The 27,395-nt window shown below is 54.8% G+C and overlaps 2 gene segments (V, D, J or C); both read right to left on the bottom strand.

The window, feature by feature from the left end:
- Positions 1 to 3,656: 3,656 nt before the first annotated feature.
- On the bottom strand, positions 3,657 to 4,886 carry LOC104017581 (immunoglobulin heavy variable 3-23-like). The segment is given in 2 exon segments: positions 3,657 to 4,711; positions 4,807 to 4,886. Coding segments are annotated over 2 exon segments (651 nt in total).
- A 12,262-nt stretch (positions 4,887 to 17,148) lies between these two features.
- LOC148051905 (immunoglobulin heavy variable 3-23-like) lies at positions 17,149 to 18,216 on the bottom strand. The segment is given in 4 exon segments: positions 17,149 to 17,202; positions 17,432 to 17,766; positions 17,862 to 17,934; positions 18,199 to 18,216. Coding segments are annotated over 4 exon segments (480 nt in total).
- Between the last annotated feature and the right edge of the window lie 9,179 nt (positions 18,217 to 27,395).

Genomic DNA, 27,395 nt, shown 5'->3' with positions numbered 1-27,395 from the left:
GCATGCCAGGTTTTGGCTGAAAAGAGGCCCAAAGAGTCACAGCTTACCCAGATTTGGAGCAAATCTGGCCCAAAGAGTCAAAGCACGCCCAGATTTCAGTCACAACTGCTGAAAAAGGGCAGAGCAATTAGCCAATTTAGAGCAAATTAGCCAATTTAGAGCAAAAGAGCCAACAGCGTGCCTGTATTTGGGCCAGAACAGGCCAAAAAGGGCAAAGCTTGCCCAGATTTGGAGCAAAATTGGCCTAAAGAGCCAATAGCGTGCCTGTATTTGGGCCAAAACTGGCCAAAAAGGGTAAAGCAGGCCCAGAGTTGGGGCAAAATTGACAAAAAAAGGGAAAAATATCCCCAGAGTTGCTGAAAAATTGACAATAATGAGTAAAACATGCCCAGATTTAGGGCAAAAATGGTCCCAAAAGGAAAGGCATCACCCCTTCAAGCAAAAAATGATATTAAAGGGCAAAAGTGTTCTCAGATTTGGAACAAATGTGGCCGTGAAGGGCAGAAGACACCCGCAGCGGGGGGAAAACAGGTATTTAAGAGGCAAAACATCCCCAGGTTTGCTGCAAAACTTGGCATTAAAAGGGCAAAAGCTGCCCAGGTTTGGTGCAGAAGGGGGCAGGAAGGGGAAGAGGGCCCAAGCGGGGGCTGGTCCCCTGGGAAAGGCCCCCCCGGGCGCAGCCGCTGCCGGGAGCCGAGCTGAGATCCCACCAACGTTTTTGTCATTGCCTGCACCACCGTGATAAATCAGCAGCATACCAACTACCACCAGCACCCACGGTGCCACAGGGTCGCACAAAATCCCCCGGCGCAGCCCCCTCCTCTGCGGGGCCGCACGCCCGAGCGGCCACAGGCTCCGCTCCTCCCTCCCGCACCCAAAAATACCCTTCCAAGGGAAAAGTAACCCCAGATTTAATTAAAAGCTGGCAATAAAGCACAACACCTCCCCACATTTTCTGCAAAAAACACCCTAGAAGGGAAAAAGCATCCCTCGGGTTGGGCAGAACTGGGGAGAAAGAGCAAATACGGCCGTAAAGGGCCAAGGAACGCCCGTCCTGGGGCCAAAGCGTCATTCAGAGGCACAACATCCCCCACTGGCTGCAGGAATGGAGCTAAAAGCGAGCAGCATCTCCGATTTGGGGGGAAAAAGGGCAATAAAGGGCAAAAGGTGCCCAGGTTTAGGGCAAAAATAGCTCAAAAAGGAAAAGAATCCCCCGATTTGGCGCAGAAATGGCCATAAAGGGCAAAGCATCCCCACATTTGCTAAAATGTCCATAACGGACAAAAGCCTCCCATTTTTAGGAGGAAAAAAAGGTCAGAAAAGAAATGCCATCCTCACATTGGTTGAAAAAATAGCTTTAGAGGGCAAAACGTTCCCATATTTCTGGCAACACAGGGATGGAGAAGCAAAACCATCCTCATACATAGGGAAAATGGCCACAGATAGCAAGAAAACCCCAGATTTGCTGTAAAAGCAGGCAGGTAGGGAAAACAAACACAGTTTTCAGGTAAAACTGGCCATAAAGAGAAAAAGACGCCCTGATGTGGGGCAAAAACGGCCATAAAAGGAAAGGCCTTCCCATATTTTCGGCAGAATCGTACCGAGGAGGCAAGGCGTGCCCAGATTTGGGTTCAGAATGGTGCAAAGAGGGAAAGCATCATGAGATTTGGGGTGAAATTGCCAAAATAGGGAAAAACATCCCAAGTTGCTGGAAAAATTGACAATAATGGGTAAAATAGGCCCAGATTTAGGGCAAAAATGGTCCCAAAAAGGAAAGGCATCACCCCTTCAAGCAAAAAATGATATTAAAGGGCAAGAGTCTTCTCAGATTTGGAACAAATGTGGCCATAAAGGGCAGAAGACACCCGCAGCGGGGGGAAAACAGGTATTTAAGAGGCAAAACATCCCCAGGTTTGCTGCAAAATGGGCCCTAAAGGGCAAAAGCTGCCCAGGTTTGGTGCAGAAGGGGGCAGGAAGGGGAAGAGGGCCCAAGCGGGGGCTGGTCCCCCGGGAAAGGCCCCCCCGGGCGCAGCCGCTGCCGGGAGCCGAGCTGAGATCCCACCACCGTTTTTGTCATTGCCTGCACCACCGTGGTAATCAACACAACAATCATCAGCACCCACGGTGCCTCAGGGTCACACAAAATCCCCCTGGCGCAGCCCCCTCCTCTGCGGGGCCGCACGCCCGAGCGGCCACAGGCTCCGCTCCTCCCTCCTGCACCGAAACCCAGTCCTGAATGGCAAAAGCATCCCAATGGGGGATCTAAAAAGGCTGAGAAACGCCAATGTTTAAGTGAAAACTGGCCAGAAAGGGCAAAGGGCCCCCAGGTTTGGGGCCAAATGAGCCATAAGGGCCAAAACATTCCCAAACTGAAAGTATAAATAGTTGTAAAACGAAAAGCATGCCCAGATTTGTGGCTAAAATGGGCAAAAGGGGAAAAATATCCCCATATTTGGGGCAAAACGGGTCATAAAAGGAGAAGCGTGGCCAGATTGGGGTCAAGAATGACCCAAAGAGCCAAAACACACCCAGATTTGGGGCCAGACTGGCCTGAAGAGTCAAAGCGTGCCCAGATTTGGGTGGAAAGTGGCCTGAAGAGCCAAAGCAGGCCCAGATTTGGCTCAGGAATGGCCGAAGAGCAACAGCGGCCCCAGATTTGAGTCAACAGTGGCCCACAGAGCCATGACGGCCCCAGATTTGGGCCAAAACTGGCCCTAAAGGGCAAAGCATGCCCAGATTTGGATTGAAAGTGGCCCTAAAGGGCAAAGGAGGCCAAGATTTGGGTCCAAATTGGCCCAAAGAACCACAGCGTGCCCAGATTTGGGTCGAGAAAGGACCAAAGAGCCACAGCGGCCCCACATTTGGGTCGAAAACAGCCCCAAGAACCAAAACACACCCAGATTTTGGGGCCAAACTGGCCTGAAGTGTCAAAGCATGCCCAGATTTGGATCAAAATTGGCCCAAACAGTCAAAGCATGCCTAGATTTCAGTCAAAACTGGTCAAAAAGGGCAAAGCATGCCCAGATTTGAGTTGAGAATAGCTCAAAGATCTGCAGTGGTCTCTGATTTGGGTGGAGAAAGGCCCACAGAGCCACAGCGGGCCCAGATTTGGGCCAAAACTGACTCTAATGGGCAAAGCATGCCCAGATTTCAGTGAAAAGTAGCCCTAAAAGGCAAAGCAGGCCAAGATTTGGGTCAAAACTGGCCCACAGAGCCGCCTTGGGCCTGCGTTTGGGTCGAAGACGGCCCACAGAGCCGCCACGGGCCCGCGTTTGGGTTTGAGAAAGGCCCTAAAGGGCAAAGCAGGCCAAGATTTGGGCCGAAACTGGCCCAAAGAACCAAAGCATGCCCAGATTTGGGTCGAGAATAGCCCAGAGATCTACATCAGGCTCACATTCGGGTCGAGAAAGGCCCACAGAGCCACGGCGGGCCCACGTTTGGGTCGAGAAAGGCCCTTAAGGGCAAAGCAGGCCAAGATTTGGGTCAAAACTGGCCCAAAGAACCAAAGCATGCCCAGATTTGGGTCAAGAATAGCCCAGAGATCTACATCAGGCTCACATTTGGGTCGAGAAAGGCCCTTAAGGGCAAAACCTGCCCAAATTGAGGTTGAAAGTGGCCTGAAGTACCAAAGCATGCCCCGATTTGGGTCAAGAAGGGCCCAAAGAGCCAAAGCAGGCCTAGATTTTTGGTGAAATTGGCCATAAAAGGCAAAGCCTTCCCAGATTTGGGGCAAAACTGATCCAAAGAGACAAGGCCTGCCCAGATTTTGTGTGAAACTGGTCCAAAGAGCCAAAGCAGGCCCATTTTGGGGCCAAAAGTGGCCCTAAAGGACAAAGCATCCCCAGATTTTGGCAAAACTTGCCAGAAATGGCAAAATCATCTCCATATCTGGATCTAATCTTGGTTCTTGGGCAACGTGTAAAACATCTGGACTCTGTGCAAAGGGCACTTGGGTGCCCTGCAAGGGGTCTGGGCTCTGTGCAAGGGGGCACTTGAATGGACCACAAGGATCTGGGCTCCGTGCAAGGGGGCTTGGGTGCCCTGCAAAGGGTCTGGGTTCCTTGCAAGGCTCTTGTGCACCATGCAAGGGTCTGGGTGCTGTGCAAAGGGTCTCATCCTCCGTGCAAGGGGGCTTGGGTGCTATGCAAAGGGTCCAGGCTCTGTGCAAGGGGGCTTGGGTGCCATGCAAAGGCTCTTGGGTGCTTCACAAGGGTCTGTGCTCCATGCAGTAGCTCTTGGACACCACACAAAGGATCTGGGCTTGCAGCAAAACCCTGACGCAGCAGCTGCGGCCGCTCAAGCACGGCAAAGAGTCGCCACGCATCGCCGCCCTCCGTCTCCCACGGGACAACCAGCCAACACTGGGTTTTTCGCCAGCTGCGCATGAGGTCGGTGCCACCGTGAGCAGCTTTCGCGCAGTAGTAGGTGGCCGTGTCTTCGACCTTCAGGCTGTTCATCTGCAGCGTGAGCGTGCTCCGGGAGTTGTCCCGGGAGATGGTGAAGCGCCCTTTGACCGCCGACGCGTAGTATGTGCTACCACCGCTGCTAATACCCGCGACGTACTCGAGCCCCTTCCCGGGCGCCTGTCGCACCCACTCCATGCTATAGCTGCTGAAGGTGAAGCCGGAGGCCTTGCAGAGGAGGGTCAGGGACCCCCCGGGTGTCTGGAGGCCCCCTCCGCTCCCCACCAGCTGCACGGCCGCCCGCAGCCCTGGGGAGAGAGGAAGGACAGAATTGAGTCGCCCGCTCCCGCCATCGCCCCCCAAATCCGCGCCCGGGGAGGGGGTCAGCGGGGCTGGGACCTACCTGGCAGGGCTGCGAGGAGGAGGAGGAAGGTAGAGGCCAAGTGGATGCCCATGGTGAAGAGGAGGGTAGGGGAGACTGGGGATGTGCCACCATGGTGGGATCGGGGGGTTTTAAAGGCGCTGGGTGCCGGGGATTTGCATGGGAGGGGTCCGCCCCCACCCCTCAGCCCTACCCGGTGTTTTAATTGCAAATCTCTGCCAGCTGCTCGTTAGTGGTGGGGATTTGAATTCTTTAATTGCAAGCTCTGCTGGGCACCCGGATCACTTGTTTACGCCGAATTCTTTAATTGCAATATCTCTAGGGAATTCATCGCAGGTGTGCGCCGAATTATTTAATTGCAATATCTCCAGGGAATTCATCGCAGGTGTGCGCCAAATTGTTTAATTGCGAGGTCTCTGGGGAATTCATCGCAGGTGTGCGCCAAATTATTTAATTGCAAGGTCTCTGGGGAATTAATCACGGAATCACACTCAATTTTTTTTCATTGCAAGCTCTGCAGTGAGCCCTTATCACTTCTCTGCAGCTTATCGTTTAATTGCAAGCTCGGCCGTACCCTTATCGCAGATGTACATTAAATTATCTCATTGCAATCTCCGCAGCGCACCCTTATGCTTTATTTACACCGAATTATTTAATTGCATGCTCTGCAGCGCGCCCTCATACCTTTTTTATATCAAATTATTTAATTGCAAGCTCTGCAGTGAGCCCTTATGTTTTATTTACCCTGAATTATTTAATTGCAAGCTCTGCAGCGTGCCCTCATATCTTTTTTATATCAAATTATTTAATTGCAAGCTCTGCAGCGCACCCTTATGTTTTATTTACACTGAATTATTTAATTGCAAGCTCTGCAGCGCGCCCTCATATCTTTTTTATACTGAATTATTTAATTGCAAGCTCTGCAGCGCACCCTTATGTTTTATTTACCCTGAATTATTTAATTGCAAGCTCTGCAGCGTGCCCTCATATCTTTTTTATATCAAATTATTTAATTGCAAGCTCTGCAGCGCACCCTTATGTTTTATTTACACTGAATTATTTAATTGCAAGCTCTGCAGCGCGCCCTCATATCTTTTTTATACTGAATTATTTAATTGCAAGCTTTGCAGTGAGCCCTTATAATTTTTCAATATTGAATTCTTTAATTGCAATCTCTGTGGGGGGGCCTTATCACTTATTTACCCCGATTAATTTAATTGCAAGCTCTGCAGTGCCCCCTTATATCTTTTTTATATTGAATTATTTAATTACAAGCTCTGCAGTGCCCCCTTACATCTTTTTTATACTGAATTATTTAATTGCAAGCTCTGCAGTGAGCCCTCACATTTTTGTACGTTGAATTAATTAATTGCAAGCTCTGCAGTGCACCCTCATATCTTTATTACCCCGATTAATTTAATTCCAAGCTCTGCAGTGCACTTTTATGTCTTATTTACCCTGAATTAATTAATTGCAAACTCTGCAGTGCACCCTTAGATCTCGTTTATGATTTTTTTAAATTGCAATCTCTGCAGAGCCCTTATCATTTATTTCCCTGAATTAATTAATTGCAATCTCTGCAAAACCCTTGTTATTTATTTCCACTGAATTATTTAATTGCAAGCTCTGCAAAACCCTTATCATTTGTTGTCACTGAATTAATTAATTGCAATCTCTGCAGAGCCCTTATTATTTGTTGCCACTGAATTAATTAATTGCAATCTCTGCAGAGCCCTTATCCTTTATTTCCACTGAATTAATTAATTGCAATCTCTGCAGAGCCCTTATCATTTATTTCCACTGAATTAATTAATTGCAATCTCTGCAGAGCCCTTATCATTTGTTGCTACTGAATTAATTAATTGCAATCTCTTCCCGGCCCTCATTAATTCGTCGGCCTTAATTATTTAATTGCCCTCCCTGCTTAATCTGGGTTGGATTATTTAATTGCGATCTCTGCAGTGCCCTCGTTGCTGACGTCATCGGTGTTGTTTTGGGGTAGGAAGCTCAGAAATGAGCTTTTGCTTTTTTGTGGTTGCTCCCTGGCGCAAGGATTTTGGGGAAGATGTTGGGATTTTGGGGAAAATACTGGGATTTGGGGGTGTAGGGGAGGGATTTCTGGGCTCGGAGCAAGGATTTTGGGGGGGGGATAATGAGATTTTGGGGGGGATAATGAGATTTTGGGGGGATAATGAGATTTTGGGGGGGATAATGAGATTTTGGGGGATTCAGGGTGGTGATTTCTGGGCTCAGGGCAAGGATTTGGGGAAGATGCTGGGATTTTGGGATACAGGGTAGGGGTGTCTGGGCTCGGAGCAAGGATTTGGGGGGAGATAATTGGATTTGGGGGGAGATAATTGGATTTGGGGGGAGATAATTGGATTTTTGGGATTCAGGGTGGGGATTTCTGGGCTCAGGGCAGTGGCTTGGACTTCGAGTAAGGATTTTGGAAAGATGCTGGGATTTGGGGATTTAAGGTGGGGGTTTCTGGGCTCAGGGCAAGGATTTGGGGAGGATAATGGGATTTTAGGATTCTGGGTGGGGGTTTCTGGGCTCCGAGCAAGGATTTGGGGGGAGATAATTGGATTTGGGGGGAGATAATTGGATTTGGGGGGAGATAATTGGATTTGGGGGGAGATAATTGGATTTGGGGGGAGATGCTGCGATTCTGGGATTCAGGGTGGGGATTGGTGGGCTCAGGGCAAGGATTTTGGGAGGATAATGGGATTTTAGGATTCTGGGTGGGGGTTTCTGGGCTTGGAGCAAGGATTTTTGGGGAGTTGATTGGATTTTTGGGGAGTTGATTGGATTTTTGGGGAGTTGATTGGATTTTTGGGGAGTTGATTGGATTTTTGGGGAGATGCTACGATTCTGGAATTCAGGGTGGGGATTTCTGGGCTCAGGGCAAGGATTTTGGGAGGATAATGGGATTTTGGGATGCTGAGTGGGGATTTCTCTGCTCAGGGCAGAGATCTGGACTCAGAGCAAGGATTTGGGCAAGATGCTGGGATTTTGGGATGCAGGACAGGGGTGCCTGGGCTCAGAGCAAGGATCTTGGGAAGATGCTGGGATTTTGGGATGAAGGGTGGGGATTTCTGGGCTCAGGGCAGGGGTCTGGGCTCGGCGCAAGGATTTTGCGAAGGTTCTGGCTGCCTGTGGCACCGAGAACGTGCCGGAGGTGAAGCCAGAGCCCTTGCAGAGGAGATGCAGGGCAGGGATTTGGGCCAAAAGCTGAGGATTTGGGCTCACTAAAAAGGGTTTTGTGCTTGGTGCAAGGGTCCAGACTTGCTACAAAACCCAGATCTTTGGGCACGGATTACATGAAAACGCTGAGATTTGGGGACACAGTGGCGGGGTCGGGGCCAGCACCAGCACCTTTGGCGCAGTAGTAGGTGGCCGTGTCTTCGACCTTCAGGCTGTTCATCTGCAGCGTGACCGTGCTCCGGGAGTTGTCCCGGGAGAGGGTGAAGCGCCCTTCCACCGCCGGGGCGTAGGATGTGCTACCATCACCGCTTCCAATTTCTGCGATGTACTCGGGCGCCTGTCGCACCCAGGACATTTCGTAGCTGCTGAAGTCGAAGCCGGAGGCCTTGCAGAGGAGGGTCAGGGACCCCCCGGGTGTCTGGGTGCCCCCTCCGCTCTCCACCAGCTGCACGGCCGCCTGCAGCCCTGGGCAGGGGCAGAAGGGGAGACCCCCCCCAGAGCTCCTGGAACCAGCTCCAGGCTGGCAGCAGCCCCGGGGGAGCAAAGCTGGGTCCTGGGGGGGTCTGGGCACAGGCAGGGCTCCGGGCTGGGTGCAAGGATCCAGGGTCTGGGCAGGGATTTGGGAAGATGGCGAGATGGTGGGAGGCAGCGCAGGGCTGTTGGGGCACGGTGGCGGGGTGCGGGCTCGGGGCAGGCAGATGCATGGGCTGCAGCACCAGCGCTGCAGAGAGGGCTGGGGGCTGCCAGGCATCGCTGCCTCCCCCGGGGACGCCGCTCGCCTGCGGTTTTCCTGCCCAGGCACGGCCTCGGTGCCGGCACCAGCACTTTTCGTGCATGAAAAACAGCACAAAAAACCAAAAACAAAAAACCAAAAAAACAGCCCTCCAGGCTGTTCATCTGCAGCGTGAGCGTGCTCCGGGAGTCGTCCCGGGAGAGGGTGAAGTGCCCTTGCACCGCCGGCGCGTACTCTGTGTAACCAAAGCTGTCAATACCCGCGACGTACTCGAGCCCCTTCCCGGGCGCCTGTCGCACCCACATCATGGTGTTGCTGCTGAAGGTGAAGCCGGAGGCCTTGCAGAGGAGGGTCAGGGACCCCCCGGGTGTCTGGGTGCCCCCTCCGGTCCCCACCAGCTGGGTAGGACCCAGCCCCGCTGACCCCCTCCCCAGGCGCGGATTTGGGGGGCGATGGCGGGAGCGGGCGACTCAATTCTGTCCTTCCTCCCTCCCCAGGGCTGCGGGCGGCCGTGCAGCTGGTGGAGAGCGGAGGGGGCCTCCAGACACCCGGGGGGTCCCTGACCCTCCTCTGCAAGGCCTCCGGCTTCACCTTCAGCAGCTACGACATGCAGTGGGTGCGACAGGCGCCCGGGAAGGGGCTCGAGTGGGTCGCGGGTATTTACAGCGATGGTAGTGTGTCCGAAAATCTTTGGTAGCGCATACTACGCACCGGCGGTGCAAGGGCGCTTCACCATCTCCCGGGACAACTCCCGGAGCACGCTCACGCTGCAGATGAACAGCCTGAAGGTCGAAGACACGGCCACCTACTACTGCGCCAGAGAAGATTATGATGATGCGGGGCTGGGAAAAACCCCACGTCAACTGGTTCTGCCAGGGGAGGCAGCGGTGCCGGGCTTTCCCCTGCTCCCGTGTCCCCTGCCCCACTGCACCCAGAGCCCTGCCCCGAGCCCCCGGCTTCTGCACCCGCGCCCCGTCCCTGCACCGTGCCTGCTCCATCCCAGGGACCCCTAAGCCCTGCACGGAGCCAAAACCCCCAGCTCTGAGCCCAAAGCCCTGCCCTGGGCCATAATACGTCTCCATGCTGTGCCCTGCAAGGGCTCCGGCTTCGCTCCACTGCTCCGGCCCGCTCGGGGTGCGACAGGCACCTGGGAAGGGGCTGGGGTGGGCGGCAGAAATTCCCAGCGCTGGTGGTGGCGGCGGCGGCACCCAGCTGGTTCCAGAGGGGAGGACGGGGCCAGCGGGTGGGGATTTGGGCTGGCTGCAGAGGGTGGGGGTTGGGGGCAATAACTCTGGTCTGGGTGTGAAGGGTGGGATATGAGGGCAGGGGTCTGGGGGTGGGGTAGGGGCCCAGGCTGGGTGCAGGGGTCTCAGGAAGATGCGGAGATGCTGGGACCCAGCGCAGGGCTGTTGGGGCACGGTGCCGGGGTCGGTGCCACCACCAGCACCATCAGCTTTGGCGCAGTAGTAGGTGGCCGTGTCTTCGCCCTTCAGGCTGTTCATCTGCAGCGTGAGCGTGCTCCGGGAGTTGTCCTTGGAGATGGTGAAGCGCCCTTGCACCGCCGACGCGTAGCTTGTGTAACCACCAGTGTTGTCAATACTCGCGACAAACTCGAGCCCCTTCCCGGGCGCCTGTCGCACCCAGAACATGTTGTAGCTGCTGAAGGTGATGCTGGAGGCCTTGCAGAGGGGGGTCAGGGACCCCCCGGGTGCCCTGGCTCAGTGCGAGGGTCCAGAGCTTGGAGCAAAGGCCTGGGCTCCGGGCTGGGGGCCGGGATGGCGCAGGGGAGCTCAAGCCCCCTTGCACCGGCCCCGCTGACCCCCTCCCCGGGCGCGGATTTGGGGGGCGATGGCGGGAGCGGGCGACTCAATTCTGTCCTTCCTCCCTCCCCAGGGCTGCGGGCGGCCGTGCAGCTGGTGGAGAGCGGAGGGGGCCTCCAGACACCCGGGGGGTCCCTGACCCTCCTCTGCAAGCCCTCCGGCTTCACCTTCAGCAGCGTTGGCATGGGATGGGTGCGACAGGCGCCCGGGAAGGGGCTCGAGTACGTCGCGAGTATTAGCAGCAGTGGTAGCACAGACTACGCGTCGGCGGTGCAAGGGCGCTTCACCATCTCCAAGGACAACTCCCGGAGCACGCTCACGCTGCAGATGAACAGCCTGAAGGGCGAAGACACGGCCACCTACTACTGCGCCAAAAGTGCTGCTGGTGCTGGCACCGACCCCGGCACCGTGCCCCAACAGCCCTGCGCTGGGTCCCAGCATCTCCGCATCTTCCTGAGACCCCTGCACCCAGCCTGGGCCCCTACCCCACCCCCAGACCCCTGCCCTCAGCCCCCCCCCTTCACACCCAGCCCAGAGTTATTGCCCCCAACCCCCACCCTCTGCAGCCAGCCCAAATCCCCGCCCGCTGCCCCTGCCCTCCCCTCTGGAACCGGCTGGGTGCTTGCAGGGGAGGCGCCGGGCAGGGTTCGGGGGCCAGAGCCGGAGCTTGGGGCACCCTTCAGGGGACGAGGTTCACTGCGAAGGGTCCAGGCTGGATGCAAGAAGCCTGGGCTGGGTTCAAAGGGCTGAGGCGGAGGGCGAGGGTCTGGGTTTGGGGTGAGTGCAGGGCTTGGGACCAAGCTGGGGCTGGAGGGAAGAGCGCAGGGATGTTGTGACTTGGCGCAAGTAGTCCTGGCTCCGTGCAAGGGGTCTGAGGAAGGTGCTGGGTTGCGGGGACCCAGTGCAGGGACGCTGGGGCAGGGTGCAAGTGTAAGTGCCAGCACCAGCAGCGGTTTTCGCGCAGTAGTAGGTGGCCGTGTCTTCGACCTTCAGGCTGTTCATCTGCAGCGTGAGCGTGCTCCGGGAGTTGTCCTTGGAGATGGTGAAGCGCCCTTCCACCGCCGGCGTGTAGGCTGTGCTACCACCAGTGTTGCCAATACTTGCGACTTGCTCGAGCCCGATCCTGGGCAGCTGGGGGCCGGGAAGGCGCAGGGAAGCTGAAGCCCCCTTGCCCCCTCCTTTGGTTTCCCCATCACCCTGACCAACTCCAGCCCCCCTGGGCACAGAGGACCCCCCCAGCAGGACACATCCCGCATCAGCCCCCCTCCACCTTCCTCCTCCTCCTCGCAGCCCTGCCAGGTAGGACCCAGGCCCGCTGACCCCCTCCCCGGGCGCGGATTTGGGGGGCGATGGCGGGAGCGGGCGACTCAATTCTGTCCTTCCTCCCTCCCCAGGGCTGCGGGCGGCCGTGCAGCTGGTGGAGAGCGGAGGGGGCCTCCAGACACCCGGGGGGTCCCTGACCCTCCTCTGCAAGGCCTCCGGCTTCGACTTCAGCAGCAAAGGCATGTACTGGGCACGACAGGCGCCCGGGAAGGGGCTCGAGTACGTCGCAGAAATTAACAGCGATGGTAGTTACACAGAGAGCTGTGCCACTAGCATCGCTCCTAATAACCGCAACGAACTCGAGCCCCTTCCCGGGCGCCTGTCGCACCTCCTCCATGTAGGCGCTGCTGAAGGTGAAGCCGGAGGCCTTGCAGAGGAGGGTCAGGGACCCCCCGGGTGTCTGGAGGCCCCCTCCGCTCTCCACCAGCTGCACGGCCGCCCGCAGCCCTGGGGAGGGAGGAAGGACAGAATTGAGTCGCCCGCTCCCGCCATCGCCCCCCAAATCCGCGCCCGGGGAGGGGGTCAGCGGGGCCGGTGCAAGGGGGCTTCAGCTTCCCTGCGCCTTCCCAGCCCCCAGCCCTGTTTCCAGACCCCTGCCCTCAGCCAGGACCCCAGGCACAAATCCTGGACTCTTTGCACCACGCCCGCACCCTTTCCACCCAGCCCAAACATCCCTGCGCTCTCCCCCCATGGCAGCATCTTCCCAAAAGCCCTGCAGCAAATCTGGGCCCCGAATGCAGCCTGGAGCCCTGCCCCATGCCCAGAGCCTCTGCTCCAAGCTCTGGGCCCTCGCACTGAGCCAGGGCACCCGGGGGGTCCCTGACCCCCCTCTGCAAGGGCTTCACCTTCAGCAGCACCGGCATGGAGTGGGTGCGACAGGCGCCCGGGAAGGGGCTCGAGTTCGTTGCGGGTATTACCAGCAGTGGTGGTTACACAGAGTACGCGCCGGCGGTCAAAGGGCGCTTCACCATCTCCCGGGACAACTCCCGGAGCACGGTCACGCTGCAGATGAACAGCCTGAAGGTCGAAGACACGGACACCTACTACTGCGCCAGAGATGCTGGTGATTGTGACACTGACACCGACACCGGCACCGTGCCCCAACAGCCCTGCCCTGGGTCTCCTCATCCCTGAATCTTTCTGAAACCCTTTGCACCAAGCCAGGACTCTTTCCCTCAAGCCAGAACGCGCCTGCTCTCTTCCCCCAATTCCCAGACTCTTCCTGAAACCCCTGCACCCAGCCCAGACCCTTCCCCCCAGCCCAGACCCCTGCACCCAACCCCGATCCTCGCCCCGAGCCTCCACTCTGCCCCCAGCTCAGACGCCTGCAAGGTGCACAGTCCCTGGGTCTTGCCCCCAAACCGCTCCTGCGCCTCCTCTGCAAGGGCTCCGGCGTCACCTTCAGCAGCACTGGCACGGACTGGGTGCGACAGGTGCCCGGGAAGGGGCTCGAGGACATTGTGGCTATTAACAACGATGGTAGTTGGACAGGCTGCGTGTCGGTGGTCAAAGGGCGCTTCACCGTCTCCAAGGACAACTCCCGGTGCACGGTCACGCTGCAGATGAAGGGTCTGGGGCTGGGGTAGGGCTCTTGGCTTGGTGCAGGGGCATCAAGAAGATGCAGAGATGCTGGGTCCCGGTGCAGGGCTGTTGGGGCACGGTGCCAGGGTCGGTGCCACAACCACCAGCAGCTTTGGCGCAGTAGTAGGTGGCCGAGTCTTCGACCTTCAGGCTGTTCATCTGCAGCGTGACCGTGCTCCGGGAGTTGTCCCGGGAGATGGTGAAGCGCCCTTTGACCGCTGACGCGTACCACGGGCTACTACCATCGTTGCTAATACCCGCAACCCCCTCGAGCCCCTTCCCGGGCGCCTGTCGCACCCAGAACATGTTGTAGCTGCTGAAGGTGATGCTGGAGGCCTTGCAGAGGGGGGTCAGGGACCCCCCGGGTGCCCTGGCTCAGTGCGAGGGTCCAGAGCTTGGAGCAAAGGCCTGGGCTCCGGGCTGGGGGCCGGGATGGCGCAGGGGAGCTCAAGCCCCCTTGCACCGGCCCCGCTGACCCCCTCCCCGGGCGCGGATTTGGGGGGCGATGGCGGGAGCGGGCGACTCAATTCTGTCCTTCCTCCCTCCCCAGGGCTGCGGGCGGCCGTGCAGCTGGTGGAGAGCGGAGGGGGCCTCCAGACACCCGGGGGGTCCCTGACCCTCCTCTGCAAGGGCGTCACCTTCAGCAGCTACGGCATGGACTGGGTGCGACAGGCGCCCGGGAAGGGGCTCGAGGGGGTCGCGAGTATTCACAGCGATGGTAGTGGCACAGCCTACGCGCCGGCGGTGCAAAGGCGCTTCACCATCTCCAAGGACAACTCCCGGAGCACGCTCACGCTGCAGATGAACAGCCTGAAGGGCGAAGACACGGCCACCTACTACTGCACGAAAACCGCTGCTGGTGCTGGCACTTACACTTGCACCCTGCCCCAGCGTCCCTGCACTGGGTCCCCGCAACCCAGCACCTTCCTCAGACCCCTTGCACGGAGCCAGGACTACTTGCGCCAAGTCACAACATCCCTGCGCTCTTCCCTCCAGCCCCAGCTTGGTCCCAAGCCCTGCACTCACCCCAAACCCAGACCCTCGCCCTCCGCCTCAGCCCTTTGAACCCAGCCCAGGCTTCTTGCATCCAGCCTGGACCCTTCGCAGTGAACCTCGTCCCCTGAAGGGTGCCCCAAGCTCCGGCTCTGGCCCCCGAACCCTGCCCGGCGCCTCCCCTGCAAGCACCCAGCCGGTTCCAGAGGGGAGGGCGGGGGCAGCGGGCGGGGATTTGGGCTGGCTGCAGAGGGTGGGGGTTGGGGGCAATAACTCTGGGCTGGGTGTGAAGGGGGGGGGCTGAGGGCAGGGGTCTGGGGGTGGGGTAGGGGCCCAGGCTGGGTGCAGGGGCTTCAGGAAGATGCTGGGATTTGGGGACCCAGCGCGGGGCTGTTGGGGCACGGTGCCGTGGTCAGTGCATGCACCAGCATCAGCACTTTTGGCGCAGTAGTAGGTGGCCGTGTCTTCGCCCTTCAGGCTGTTCATCTGCAGCGTGAGCGTGCTCCGGGAGTTGTCCTTGGAGATGGTGAAGCGCCCTTGCACCGCCGACGCGTAGTCTGTGCTACCACTGCTGCTAATACTCGCGACGTACTCGAGCCCCTTCCCGGGCGCCTGTCACACCCAGACCATGCCGGTGCTGCTGAAGTCGAAGCTGGAGCCATTTCAGACGAGGGTCAGCTACCCCCCGGGTGCCCTGGCTCTGCAAGGCTCCAGCTTCACCTTCAGCAGCGCCTACATCAACTGGGTGCGACAGGCGCCCGGGAAGAGGCTCAAGGGGGTCGTGGGTATTCACCATGAAGGTCTTGGAACATCCTACGTGCCGGGGGTGCAAGGACGCTTCACCGTCTCCAAGGACAACTCCCGGAGCACGGTCACGCTGCAGATGAACAGCCTGAAGGTCGAAGACACGGCCACCTACTACTGCGCGAAACGTGCTGGCGATTGTGGTAGCTCCGACGCCGTGCGTGGCTGGGAGAAACCCCCCACCCCCTGCTTTTCCTGCAAGAGGCAGAGGCAGCGATGCCCTGGGCAGGGGCAGAAGGGGAGACCCCCCCCAGAGCTCCTGGAACCAGCTCCAGGCTGGCAGCAGCCCCGGGGGAGCAACGCTGGGTCCTGGGGGGGTCTGGGCACAGGCAGGGCTCCGGGCTGGGTGCAAGGATCCAGGGTCTGGGCAGGGATTTGGGAAGATGGCGAGATGGTGGGAGGCAGCGCAGGGCTGTTGGGGCACGGTGCCGCCGTCGGTGCCACAACCACCAGCACATTTCGCGCAGTAGTAGGTGGCCGTGTCTTCGCCCTTCAGGCTGTTCATCTGCAGCGTGACCGTGCTCCGGGAGTTGTCCCGGGAGATGGTGAAGCGCCCTTGCACCGCCGACCCGTAGTCTGTGCCACTACCACTGCCGCTAATACTCCCGACGTACTCGAGCCCCTTCCCAGGCGCCTGTCGCACCCAGTCCATGCCGGTGCTGCTGAAGGTGACGCCGGAGCCCTTGCAGAGGAGGCGCAGGAGCGGTTTGGGGGCAAGACCCAGGGACTGTGCACCCTGCAGGCGTCTGAGCTGGGGGCAGAGGGTCCGGGCTCGGTGCAAAGACTCCAGGGTTGGTGCAAGGGGTCCGGGCTGAGGGCAGGGGTCTGGAAACAGGGCTGGGGGCCGGGAAGGTGCTGGGAATCTCAAGCCCCCTGCAGCGGCCCCGCTGACCCCCTCCCCCGGCGCAGATTTGGGGGGCGATGGCGGGAGCGGGCGACTCAATTCTGTCCTTCCTCCCTCCCCAGGGCTGCGGGCGGCCGTGCAGCTGGTGGAGAGCGGAGGGGGCACCCAGACACCCGGGGGGTCCCTGACCCTCCTCTGCAAGGCCTCCGGCTTCACCTTCAGCAGCTACAACATGTACTGGGTGCGACAGGCGCCCGGGAAGGGGCTTGAGTGGGTCGCGACTATTTACAGCGGTGGTACCACATACTACGCGTCGGCGGTGCAAGGGCGCTTCACCATCTCCAGGGACGACTCCCGGAGCACGGTCACGCTGCTGCCGGGGACCAGGCTGGGTGCAGGGGCTTCAGGAAGATGCTGGGATTTGGGGACCCAGCGCAGGGCTGTTGGGGCACGGTGCCAGGGTTGGTGCCACCAGCAGCAGCAGCATCTTTGGCACAGTAGTAGGTGGCCGTGTCTTCGCCCTTCAGGCTGTTCATCTGCAGCGTGAGCGTGCTCCGGGAGTTGTCCTTGGAGATGGTGAAGCGCCCTTGCACCGCCGGCGCATATCTTGTGGTACTACCATCGCTGTAAATACTCGCGACGTAATTGATTCCGTTCTCAGGTGCCTGTTGTGCCCCAACCATCCAGTTGCTGCTGCTGAAGTCGAAGCCGGAGGCCTTGCAGAGGAGGGTCAGGGACCCCCCGGGTGTCTGGAGGCCCCCTCCGCTCTCCACCAGCTGCACGGCCGCCCGCAGCCCTGGGGAGGGAGGAAGGACAGAATTGAGTCGCCCGCTCCCGCCATCGCCCCCCAAATCCGCGCCCGGGGAGGGGGTCAGCGGGGCTGGGTCCTACCCAGCTGGTGGGGACCGGAGGGGGCACCCAGACACCCGGGGGGTCCCTGACCCTCCTCTGCAAGGCCTCCGGCTTCGACTTCAGCAGCGTTGGCATGGGATGGGTGCGACAGGCGCCTGGGAAGGGACTTGAGTACTTCTCACTTATTAAACATGGTGGAGCCGCACAGCCTACGCGTCGGCGTTGCAAGGGCGCTTCACCGCCTCCAGGGCAAAGCTGGGGTCCTGGGGGGTCCGGGCTCAAAAAGGGGTTTGGGCTTGGTGCAGAGATTTGGGAAGATGGCGAGATGGTGGGAGGCAGCGCAGGGCTGTTGGGGCACGGTGCCGGGGTGCAGGCTCGGGGCAGGCAGATGCATGGGCTGCAGCACCAGCGCTGCAGAGAGGGCTGGGGGCTGCCAGGCATCGCTGCCTCCCCCGGGGACGCCGCTCGCCTGCGGTTTTCCTGCCCAGGCACGGCCTCGGTGCCGGCACCAGCACCAGCATCTTTGGCGCAGTAGTAGGTGGCCGTGTCTTCGACCTTCAGGCTGTTCATCTGCAGCGTGACCGTGCTCCGGGAGTTGTCCCGGGAGATGGTGAAGCGCCCTTTGACCGCCGGCGCGTAGTGTGTGTAACTACCACTGCTGCTAATACTCCCGACGTACTCGAGCCCCTTCCCAGGCGCCTGTCGCACCCAGTACATGCCGTAGCTGCTGAAGTCGAAGCCGGAGGCCTTGCAGAGGAGGGTCAGGGACCCCCCGGGTGTCTGGAGGCCCCCTCCGCTCTCCACCAGCTGCACGGCCGCCCGCAGCCCTGGGGAGGGAGGAAGGACAGAATTGAGTCGCCCGCTCCCGCCATCGCCCCCCAAATCCGCGCCCGGGGAGGGGGTCAGCGGGGCTGGGTCCTACCTGGCAGGGCTGCGAGGAGGAGGAGGAAGGTGGAGGGGGGCTGATGCGGGATGTGTCCTGCTGGGGGGGTCCTCTGTGCCCAGGGGGGCTGGAGTTGGTCAGGGTGATGGGGAAACCAAAGGAGGGGGCAAGGGGGCTTCAGCTTCCCTGCGCCTTCCCGGCCCCCAGCCCGGTGTCCAGACCCATGCCCTCAGCCCGGACCCCTGGCATCAAGCCTGGACCCTTTGGCCTGAGCCCAGACCCTCTGCCCCCAGCTCAGACACCTGCAGGGTGCACAGTCCCTGGGTCTTGCCCCCAAACCCCTCCTGCGCCTCCTCTGCAAGGGCTCCGGCGTCACCTTCAGCAGCACCGGCATGGACTGGGTGCGACAGGCGCCTGGGAAGGGGCCCGAGTACGTCGGGAGTATTAACAGCACTGGTAGCACATGGTACAACTCGGCGGTGCAAGGGCGCTTCACCGTCTCCAAGGACAACTCCCGGAGCACGCTCACGCTGCAGATGAACAGCCTGAAGGGCGAAGACACGGCCACCTACTACTGCGCGAAAAGTGCTGATGCTGGTGGTGGCACCGACCCCGGCACCGTGCCCCAACAGCCCTGCGCCGGGTCCCCAAATCCCAGCATCTTCCTGAAGCCCCTGCACCCAGCCTGGAGCCCTGCAGAAGCGTGACCGTGCTCCGGGAGTCATCCCTGGAGATGGTGAAGCGCCCTTGCACCGCCGGCGCGTAGGCTGTGCCACTACCATCGCTGTGAATACTCGCGACCCCCTCGAGCCCCTTCCCGGGCGCCTGTCGCACCCAGACCATGCTGGACCAGCTGAAGGGGACGCCGGAGCCCTTGCAGAGGAGTCGCGGGGCGGGGGTTTGGGTCAAGACTCGAGGATCTGGGCCCCATTCGGGGGACGAGGTTCATCGCAAATCATCGGGGTTCGGTGCAATAACCCTGGGCTGGGTGCAAATGGCGCAGGCTGAGGGCAAAGACCTGGGTTTGGTGCGCGGGTCTGCGCCGGGTGCAGGGGTTTCGGGAATGTGCTGGGATGTCGGGATGCAGGGCGGGGATCCTCAGGTTGGAGGGAAAGGGTTTGGGCAGATGCCGGGATGCTGGAATGGGACGTGTGAGCAGAGGGCCAGGGTCCGGGCTCAGGGCGAGGCTTTGGAGTCGGTGTAAATGGTCCGGGCTCTCGGACACTGGGCACTGAGCCGGGGTCTGGTCTCGGAGCGAAGGGGTCAGGAGGCTGCTGGGAATTGTGGGAAGAGTGCAGGGATGTTTGGGCTGGGTGCAAGGGATGGTGCCAGCACCAGCTTCTTTCGCGCAGTAGTAGGTGGCCGTGTCTTCGACCTTCAGGCTGTTCATCTGCAGCGTGACCGTGCTCCGGGAGTCGTCCCGGGAGAGGGTGAAGCGCCCTTTGACCGCCGACGCGTACCATGGGCTACCATCGCTCTGAATACTTGCGGCCCACTCGAGCCCCTTCCCGGGCGCCTGTCGCACCCACAGCATGGCGTTGCTGCTGAAGGTGAAGCCGGAGGCCTTGCAGAGGAGGGTCAGGGACCCCCTGGGTGTCTGGGTGCCCCCTCCGGTCCCCACCAGCTGGGTAGGACCCAGCCCCGCTGACCCCCTCCCCGGGCGCGGATTTGGGGGGCGATGGCGGGAGCGGGCGACTCAATTCTGTCCTTCCTCCCTCCCCAGGGCTGCGGGCGGCCGTGCAGCTGGTGGAGAGCGGAGGGGGCCTCCAGACACCCGGGGGGTCCCTGACCCTCCTCTGCAAGGCCTCCGGCTACGACTTCGGCAGCTACCAAATGGACTGGGTGCGACAGGCGCCCGGGAAGGGGCTTGAGTTCGTCGCGTATATTAGCAGCGGTGGTAGCAGCACATCCTACGCATCGGCGGTCAAAGGGCGCTTCACCATCTCCAGGGACGACTCCCGGAGCACGGTCACGCTTCTGCAGGGCTCCAGGCTGGGTGCAGGGGCTTCAGGAAGATGCTGGGATTTGGGGACCCAGCGCGGGGCTGTTGGGGCACGGTGCCGGCGTCAGTGCATGCACCAGCATCAGCACTTTTCGTGCAGTAGTAGGTGGCCGTGTCTTCGCCCTTCAGGCTGTTCATCTGCAGCGTGAGCGTGCTCCGGGAGTTGTCCTTGGAGACGGTGAAGCGCCCTCGCACCGCCGGCGCGTACCATGTGCCACTACCAGCAGGGTTAATATCTGCAACGTACTCAAACACCCTCCTGGGCGCCTGTCGCACCCAGTCCATTTGGTAGCTGCCGAAGTCGTAGCCGGAGCCCTTGCAGAGGAGGGTCAGGGACCCCCCGGGTGTCTGGAGGCCCCCTCCGCTCTCCACCAGCTGCACGGCCGCCCGCAGCCCTGGGGAGGGAGGAAGGACAGAATTGAGTCGCCCGCTCCCGCCATCGCCCCCCAAATCCGCGCCCGGGGAGGGGGTCAGCGGGGCCGGTGCAAGGGGGCTTCAGCTCCCCTGCGCCATCCCGGCCCCCAGCCCGGAGCCCAGGCCTTTGCTCCAAGCTCTGGACCCTCGCACTGAGCCAGGGCACCCGGGGGGTCCCTGACCCCCCTCTGCAAGGGCTCCGGCGTCACCTTCAGCAGCTACAACATGTTCTGGGTGCGACAGGCGCCCGGGAAGGGGCTCGAGGGGGTTGCGGGTATTAGCAACGATGGTAGTAGCCCATGGTACACGTCAGCGGTGCAAGGGCGCTTCACCATCTCCAAGGACAACTCCCGGAGCACGCTCACGCTGCAGATGAACAGCCTGAAGGTCGAAGACACGGCCACCTACTACTGCGCGAAAACCGCTGCTGGTGCTGGCACTTACACTTGCACCCTGCCCCAGCGTCCCTGCACTGGGTCCCCGCAACCCAGCACCTCCCTCAGACCCCTTGCACGGAGCCAGGACTACTTGCGCCAAGCGTCTGCTCAGAGAAACCCTTTTTCTGAGCCTAAATGTTTAAACCCAGCCCAAACCCTGCCCTGAGCCCTAATCCCTGTCCCGAGCTGTGTCCCGCAAGGCCTCGGGCTTCACCTTCAGCAGCACCGGCATGGGATGGATGCGACAGGCGCCCGGGAAGGGGCTCGAGTTCGTCGCGGCTATTTGGACTGATGGTCCTGTAAGACACGAGCCGGCGGTGGATGGGCAGGGCTTAGGGGTCCCTGGGATGGAGCAGGCGCGGTGCAGGGACGGGGCGCGGGTGCAGAAGCCGGGGGCTCGGGGCAGGGCTCTGGGTGCAGTGGGGCAGGGGACACGGGAGCAGGGGAAAGCCCGGCACCGCTGCCTCCCCTGGCAGAACCAGTTGACGTGGGGTTTTTCCCAGCCCCGCACCATCATAATCTTCTCTGGCGCAGTAGTAGGTGGCCGTGTCTTCGACCTTCAGGCTGTTCATCTGCAGCGTGAGCGTGCTCCGGGAGTCGTCCCGGGAGATGGTGAAGCGCCCTTGCACCGCCGGCGCGTAGCCTGTCCAACTACCACTGCTGGTAATACCCACAACCCACTCGAGCCTGTGCTACCATAGCTGTCAATACCCGCGACCCACTCGAGCCCCTTCCCGGGCGCCTGTCGCACCCAATTCATGTTGTAGCTGCTGAAGGTGAAGCCGGAGGCCTTGCAGAGGAGGGTCAGGGACCCCCGGGTGTCTGGAGGCCCCCTCCGCTCTCCACCAGCTGCACGGCCGCCCGCAGCCCTGGGGAGGGAGGAAGGACAGAATTGAGTCGCCCGCTCCCGCCATCGCCCCCCAAATCCGCGCCCGGGGAGGGGGTCAGCGGGGCTGGGTCCTACCCAGCTGGTGGGGACCGGAGGGGGCACCCAGACACCCGGGGGGTCCCTGACCCTCCTCTGCAAGGCCTCCGGCTTCACCTTCAGCAGCAACACCATGCTGTGGGTGCGACAGGCGCCCGGGAAGGGGCTCGAGTACGTCGCGCTTATTAACAGCGATGGTAGTTACACAAACTACGCCCCGGCGGTGCAAGGGCGCTTCACCATCTCCCGGGACAACTCCCGGAGCACGCTCACGCTGCAGATGAACAGCCTGAAGGTCGAAGACACGGCCACCTACTACTGCACCAAAAGTGCTGATGGTGGCCCCAACCCCGGCACCGTGCCCCAACAGCCCTGCACCGGGTCACCAAATCTGCCCCAAACCCCTTCCCGCAGCCCAGCCCCCACAGCCATCCCAGATCATTGGCCCAAACCTCCACCATTTTTGCCCCAAACGTCCACCATTTTTGCCACGAACCTCAACTGTTGGCCGCGAACCTCAACTCTTGGCCGCGAACCTCAACTCTTGGCCGCGAACCTCCACCAGTTTTGCCCGAAACCACAACCGTTTGCCCCAATCCTCGACCATTTGCCCCATATCTCAACCATTTTTCCCAAAACCTCGACCGTTTCCCCGAAACCTCGACCATTTTTGCCCCAACCCTTAACCATTTTGCCCCAAACCTTGACCAGTTTGCCCCAAACCTTGACCAGTTTGCCCCAAATCTCGACCGTTTCCCTCAAATCTCAACCGTTTCCCTCAAATCTCAACCATTTCCCTCAAATCTCAACCATTTTCCCCCAAACCTCAATCATTTTTGCCCTAAATCTCGACCCTTTGCCCCAAACCTGAACTGTTTTGCCTCAAACCTCGACTGTTTATCCCCAGATCTTGATCAGTTGCCCCAAATCTCGACCATTTTACCTCACACCTCAGCCGTTTTGCCCCAAATCTTGACTGTTTGCCCCAAACCTCGACCGTTTTGCCCCAAATCTCGACCGTTTGCCCCAAAACCTCAACCGTGTGCCCCAAATCTCAACTGTTTTGCCCAAATCTCAACCGTTTTGCCCAAAACCTTGACTGTTTTGCCCCAAACCTCGACTGTTTGCCCGAAAACCTTGACCGTTTTCCCCAAATCTCGACTATTTTGCCCCAAATCTCGACCATTTTGCCCCAAAACCTTGACCATTTTTCCCCAAATCTCGACCATTTGCCTCAAATCTCGACTGTATTCCCCCAAATCTCAACCAGTTTGCCCCAAAACCTTGACCGTTTGCCCCAAGTCTTGACTGTTTGCCCCAAATCTCAACTGTTTTTGCCCCAAATCTCGACTGTTTTGCCCCAAATCTCGACTGTTTTGCCTCAAACCTCGGCCGTTTTGCGCCAAATCTTGACTGTTTGCCCCAAACCTCGACCGTTTGCCCCCAATCTCAACTATTTTGCCCCAAATCTCGACTATTTTGCCCCAAACCTCGACCATTTTGCCCCAGATCTTGACAATTTGCCCCAGAACCTCGACCGTGTGCCCCAAAACCTCGACCGTGTGCCCCAAATCTCAACCGTTTGCCCCAAATCTCGACTATTTTGCCCCAAATCTTGACAATTTGCCCCAGAACCTCGACTGTGTGCCCCAAAACCTCAACCGTGTGCCCCAAATCTCAACCGTGTGCCCCAAATCTCGACTATTTTGCCCCAAACCTTGACCATTTTGCCCCAAATCTTGACAATTTGCCCCAGAACCTCGACCGTGTGCCCCAAAACCTCAACCGTGTGCCCCAAATCTCAACCGTGTGCCCCAACTCTCGACTATTTTGCCCCAAATCTCGACTATTTTGCCCCAAATCTTGACAATTTGCCCCAGAACCTCGACTGTGTGCCCCAAAACCTCGACCGTGTGCCCCAAATCTCAACTATTTTGCCCCAAATCTCGACTATTTTGCCCCAACTCTCGACCATTTTGCCCCAGATCTTGACAATTTGCCCCAAAACCTCGACCGTGTGCCCCAAATCTCAACCGTGTGCCCCAAATCTCGACTATTTTGCCCCAAATCTCGACTATTTTGCCCCAAATCTTGACAATTTGCCCCAGAACCTCGACCGTGTGCCCCAAATCTCGACCGTTTTGCCCAAAATCTTGACCGTTTTGCCCCAAATCTTGACTGTTTGCCCCAAATCTCGACCGTTTTGCCCCAAATCTCGAGCATTTGCCCCAAATCTCACCCGATCCCAGCATTTTCCCGACTCCCCCAGTTTGGATCGCTGCTGGCTACCCAGGCCCTGGCCCTAATACACTTAATTATTAGCCTTAATTAAGAGGGGCTGGGGGGTGAATTTCATTATTAGCCCTAATAGACTCAATGAGTAGCCCTAATGACCTAATTATTAGCCGGAATTTAGAAGGGATGGGGGATAAATTTAATTGTAAGGCCTAAAGGACTTAATTATTGGCCCTAATTTAGGCAGACTAGGGAATAAATTTAATTACAAGCACTAATAGAGTCAGTTATTAGCCCTAATAGTCTTAATTATTAGCCCTAATTTGGTGGGGCGGGGGAATAGACTTAACTATAAGCCCTAATAGACTTAATTAATAGCCCTAATATAGGTGGGCGGGGGAATAAATGCCATTATAAGCCCTAACAGACTTAATTATTAGCCCTAATTTAGGAGGGATGGGGGATAAATTTAGTTATAAGCCCTAACAGACTTAATTACTGGCCTTGATTTAGGGGGGGCTGGGGAATAAATTTAATTATAGGGCCTAATAGAGTTAATTATTAGCCCTAACTCACGGAGGCGGGGGATAAATTTAACTATAAGCCCGAATAAACGTAATTATTAGCCCTAATTGAGGAGGGGTGGGGGATAAATGTAATTATAAGCCCTAATAGACGTAATTCTTATCCCTAGTCTAGGGTGGCCGGGGGATAAATTTAATTATAAGCCCTAACGGACGTAATTATCAGCCCTAATTTAGCGGGGATGGGAAATAAATTTCATTACAAGGCGTCGTCTGCTTAATTATTAGCCCTAATCTGCTGAATTATTAGCCCCAATCGACTTCATTTTCAGTCCTCAATCGAGGGGACCCGGAGGATAAATTTAATTATACCCGAAATCCAGGTGCCGAGAGCGACAGCTGTGCTTCGAAGCCCGAAAACGAGACGAGGGAGGAAATTTGGGGGGGGAAAAGGCCCTTTTGGGGGTTTCGGGCCTATTAATGGCTATTTTTGGCGGCGGCGGCTGCGCGGGGAAGTCCCAAAGCGGGGAGGTTTAGCGGGAAAAAAAAAAAAAGGGGGGCCGCCCCCAGAGCGCGGCGAGAGCGCGGCGACGGCGGCGGCTTTCATTAGTTCGGTATTAGCTCTATTAATTCTACTCATGTATCAAATGGCAGTCTTTATTAGCATTATTTTTGTTATTTCGGTCGCTATTTCGTCCTTATTTTATGGGAAACGCTTGCTATTTGATGGTTATGGTTATGGTTACTGCCTTAGTGGAAATACGTCATCATTATTATTATTATTATCATTATTATTATCGTTATCATCATTATTACTATTATTATTATCATTATTATTTTTATTATTTTTAGTTTTATTATTTTTATCATTATGATTTTTTTTTTTTTAGTTTTACTGTTTTTATTATTTTTATTATTTTTAGTATTATTATTTTTGTCATTATGATTTTTATTATTTTTATTTTTATTGTTTCTATTATTTTTATTATTTTTAGTTTTATTATTTTTATCATTATTACTTTTATTATTTTTAGTTTTATTGTTTCTATTATTTTTATTATTTTTAGTTTTATTATTTTTATCATTATGACTTTTATTATTTTTAGTTTTATTGTTTCTATTATTTTTATTATTTTTAGTTGTATTATTTTTATCATTATGACTTTTATTATTTTTATTTTTATTGTTTTTATTCTTTTTTTATTTTTATTTTTATTATTTTTAACATTATGATTTTTATTATTTTTATTTTTATTGTTTTTATTCTTTTTATTGTTTTTAGTTTTATTATTTTTATCATTGTGATTTTTATTATTTTTATTTTTATTGTTTTTATTATTTTTATTATTTTTAGTTTTATTATTTTTATCATTGTGATTTTTACTATTTTTATTTTTATTGTTTTTATTCTTTTTTATTTTTAATTTTATTATTTTTATCATTATGATTTTTATTATTTTTATTTTTATTGTTTTTATTGTTTATATTCTTTTTATTTTATTAATTTTATTTTATTTATTTTATTATTTTATTATTTTATTATTTTATTATTTTATTATTTTATTATTTTATTATTTTATTGTTTTACTATTTTATTGTTTTATTGTTTTATTATTTTATTATTTTATTGTTTTATTATTTTATTATTATTATTTTACTATTTTTATTATTACTATTTTTATCATCATCATTATTACACACTATTTTCTCTTCTTCTTCACCTTATTATTATTATATATGATTATTATTATTATATTACTATTTTATTATAACTATATTATCATTATTGTTATATTTTATTATTTTATTTCTATTACTATTATTATTTCACTATTTTTATTATTACTATTTTTATTGTCACTATTTTTATTATCATCATCATTATTACACACTATTTTCTCTTCTTTTTCATCTTATTATTATTATATATGATGATTATTATTATATTACTATTTTATTATAACTATTTTTATTATTATTGCATTCTATTTTATTATGCTATTATGTCTATTGTTATTATTTTACTATTTTTATTATTACCATTTTTATTATCGTCATCATTATTACACACTATTTTCTCCTCTTCATCTTATTATTATTATATATTATTATTATATTACTATTTTTATTATAACTCTAATATTATTATTATCTTCCATTTTATTATTTTATTATTTCTATTATTATTATTTTACTATTATTTGTATTATTACCATTTTTATTATCATCATCAGTATTACACACTGGTTTTCTATTCTTCCTCATCTTATTATTATTATACATTATTATTATTTTATTACTATTTTGATTATAACTATTTTTATTATTATTATCGTCTTTTATTTTATTATTTTATTATTTTGATTATTACTGTTTTTATCATCATTATTACAAACTATTTTCTCTTCTTCTTCCTCTTATAATTTTACTTTATTATTATTTTATTACTATTTTTATTATAACTATTATTATTATTTTATTAACATCATTATTACACACTATTTTCTCTTCTTCATCTTATTATTATTATTATATATTATTATTACTATTTTTATTATAACTATTATTACTATTTTTATTATCATCATCATTATTGCACACTATATTTTCTCTTCATCTTATTATATATTATTATTTTATTACTATTTTTATTATAACTATTTTTATTTCTATTATTTTTATTATCATCATTATTACACACTATTTTCTCTTCTTCATCTATTATTATTATTATTATTATTATTTTATTACTATTTTTATTATTTTTTTCTTATTATTATCATCATTATTACATGCTACTTAATTTTCTATTCTTCTTCTTCTTATATATTCTTCTCCTATTATTATTATTATTATTATTATTATTATTATTATTATTATTATTATTATTATTATTATTATTATTATCACTAATACCTCCTCCTTTATTTTCCTTCGTTACCACTCTTAGCACTAAAAACCTCGACTTTATTTTCTATTAAACTTTTTATTAGCAGAAATACGGGCGACTTTTAATTTCCTATTATTATTTTGCAC

Source organism: Nipponia nippon, unplaced genomic scaffold (assembly GCF_047370975.1).
Source record: "Nipponia nippon isolate SJK-2023a ecotype South Korea unplaced genomic scaffold, ASM4737097v1 scaffold_51, whole genome shotgun sequence".
In the NCBI taxonomy this organism is placed as follows: domain Eukaryota; kingdom Metazoa; phylum Chordata; class Aves; order Pelecaniformes; family Threskiornithidae; genus Nipponia; species Nipponia nippon.
The sequence above is the reverse complement of the archived record's forward strand: the minus strand, read 5'-3'. Positions and strand labels throughout refer to the sequence as shown.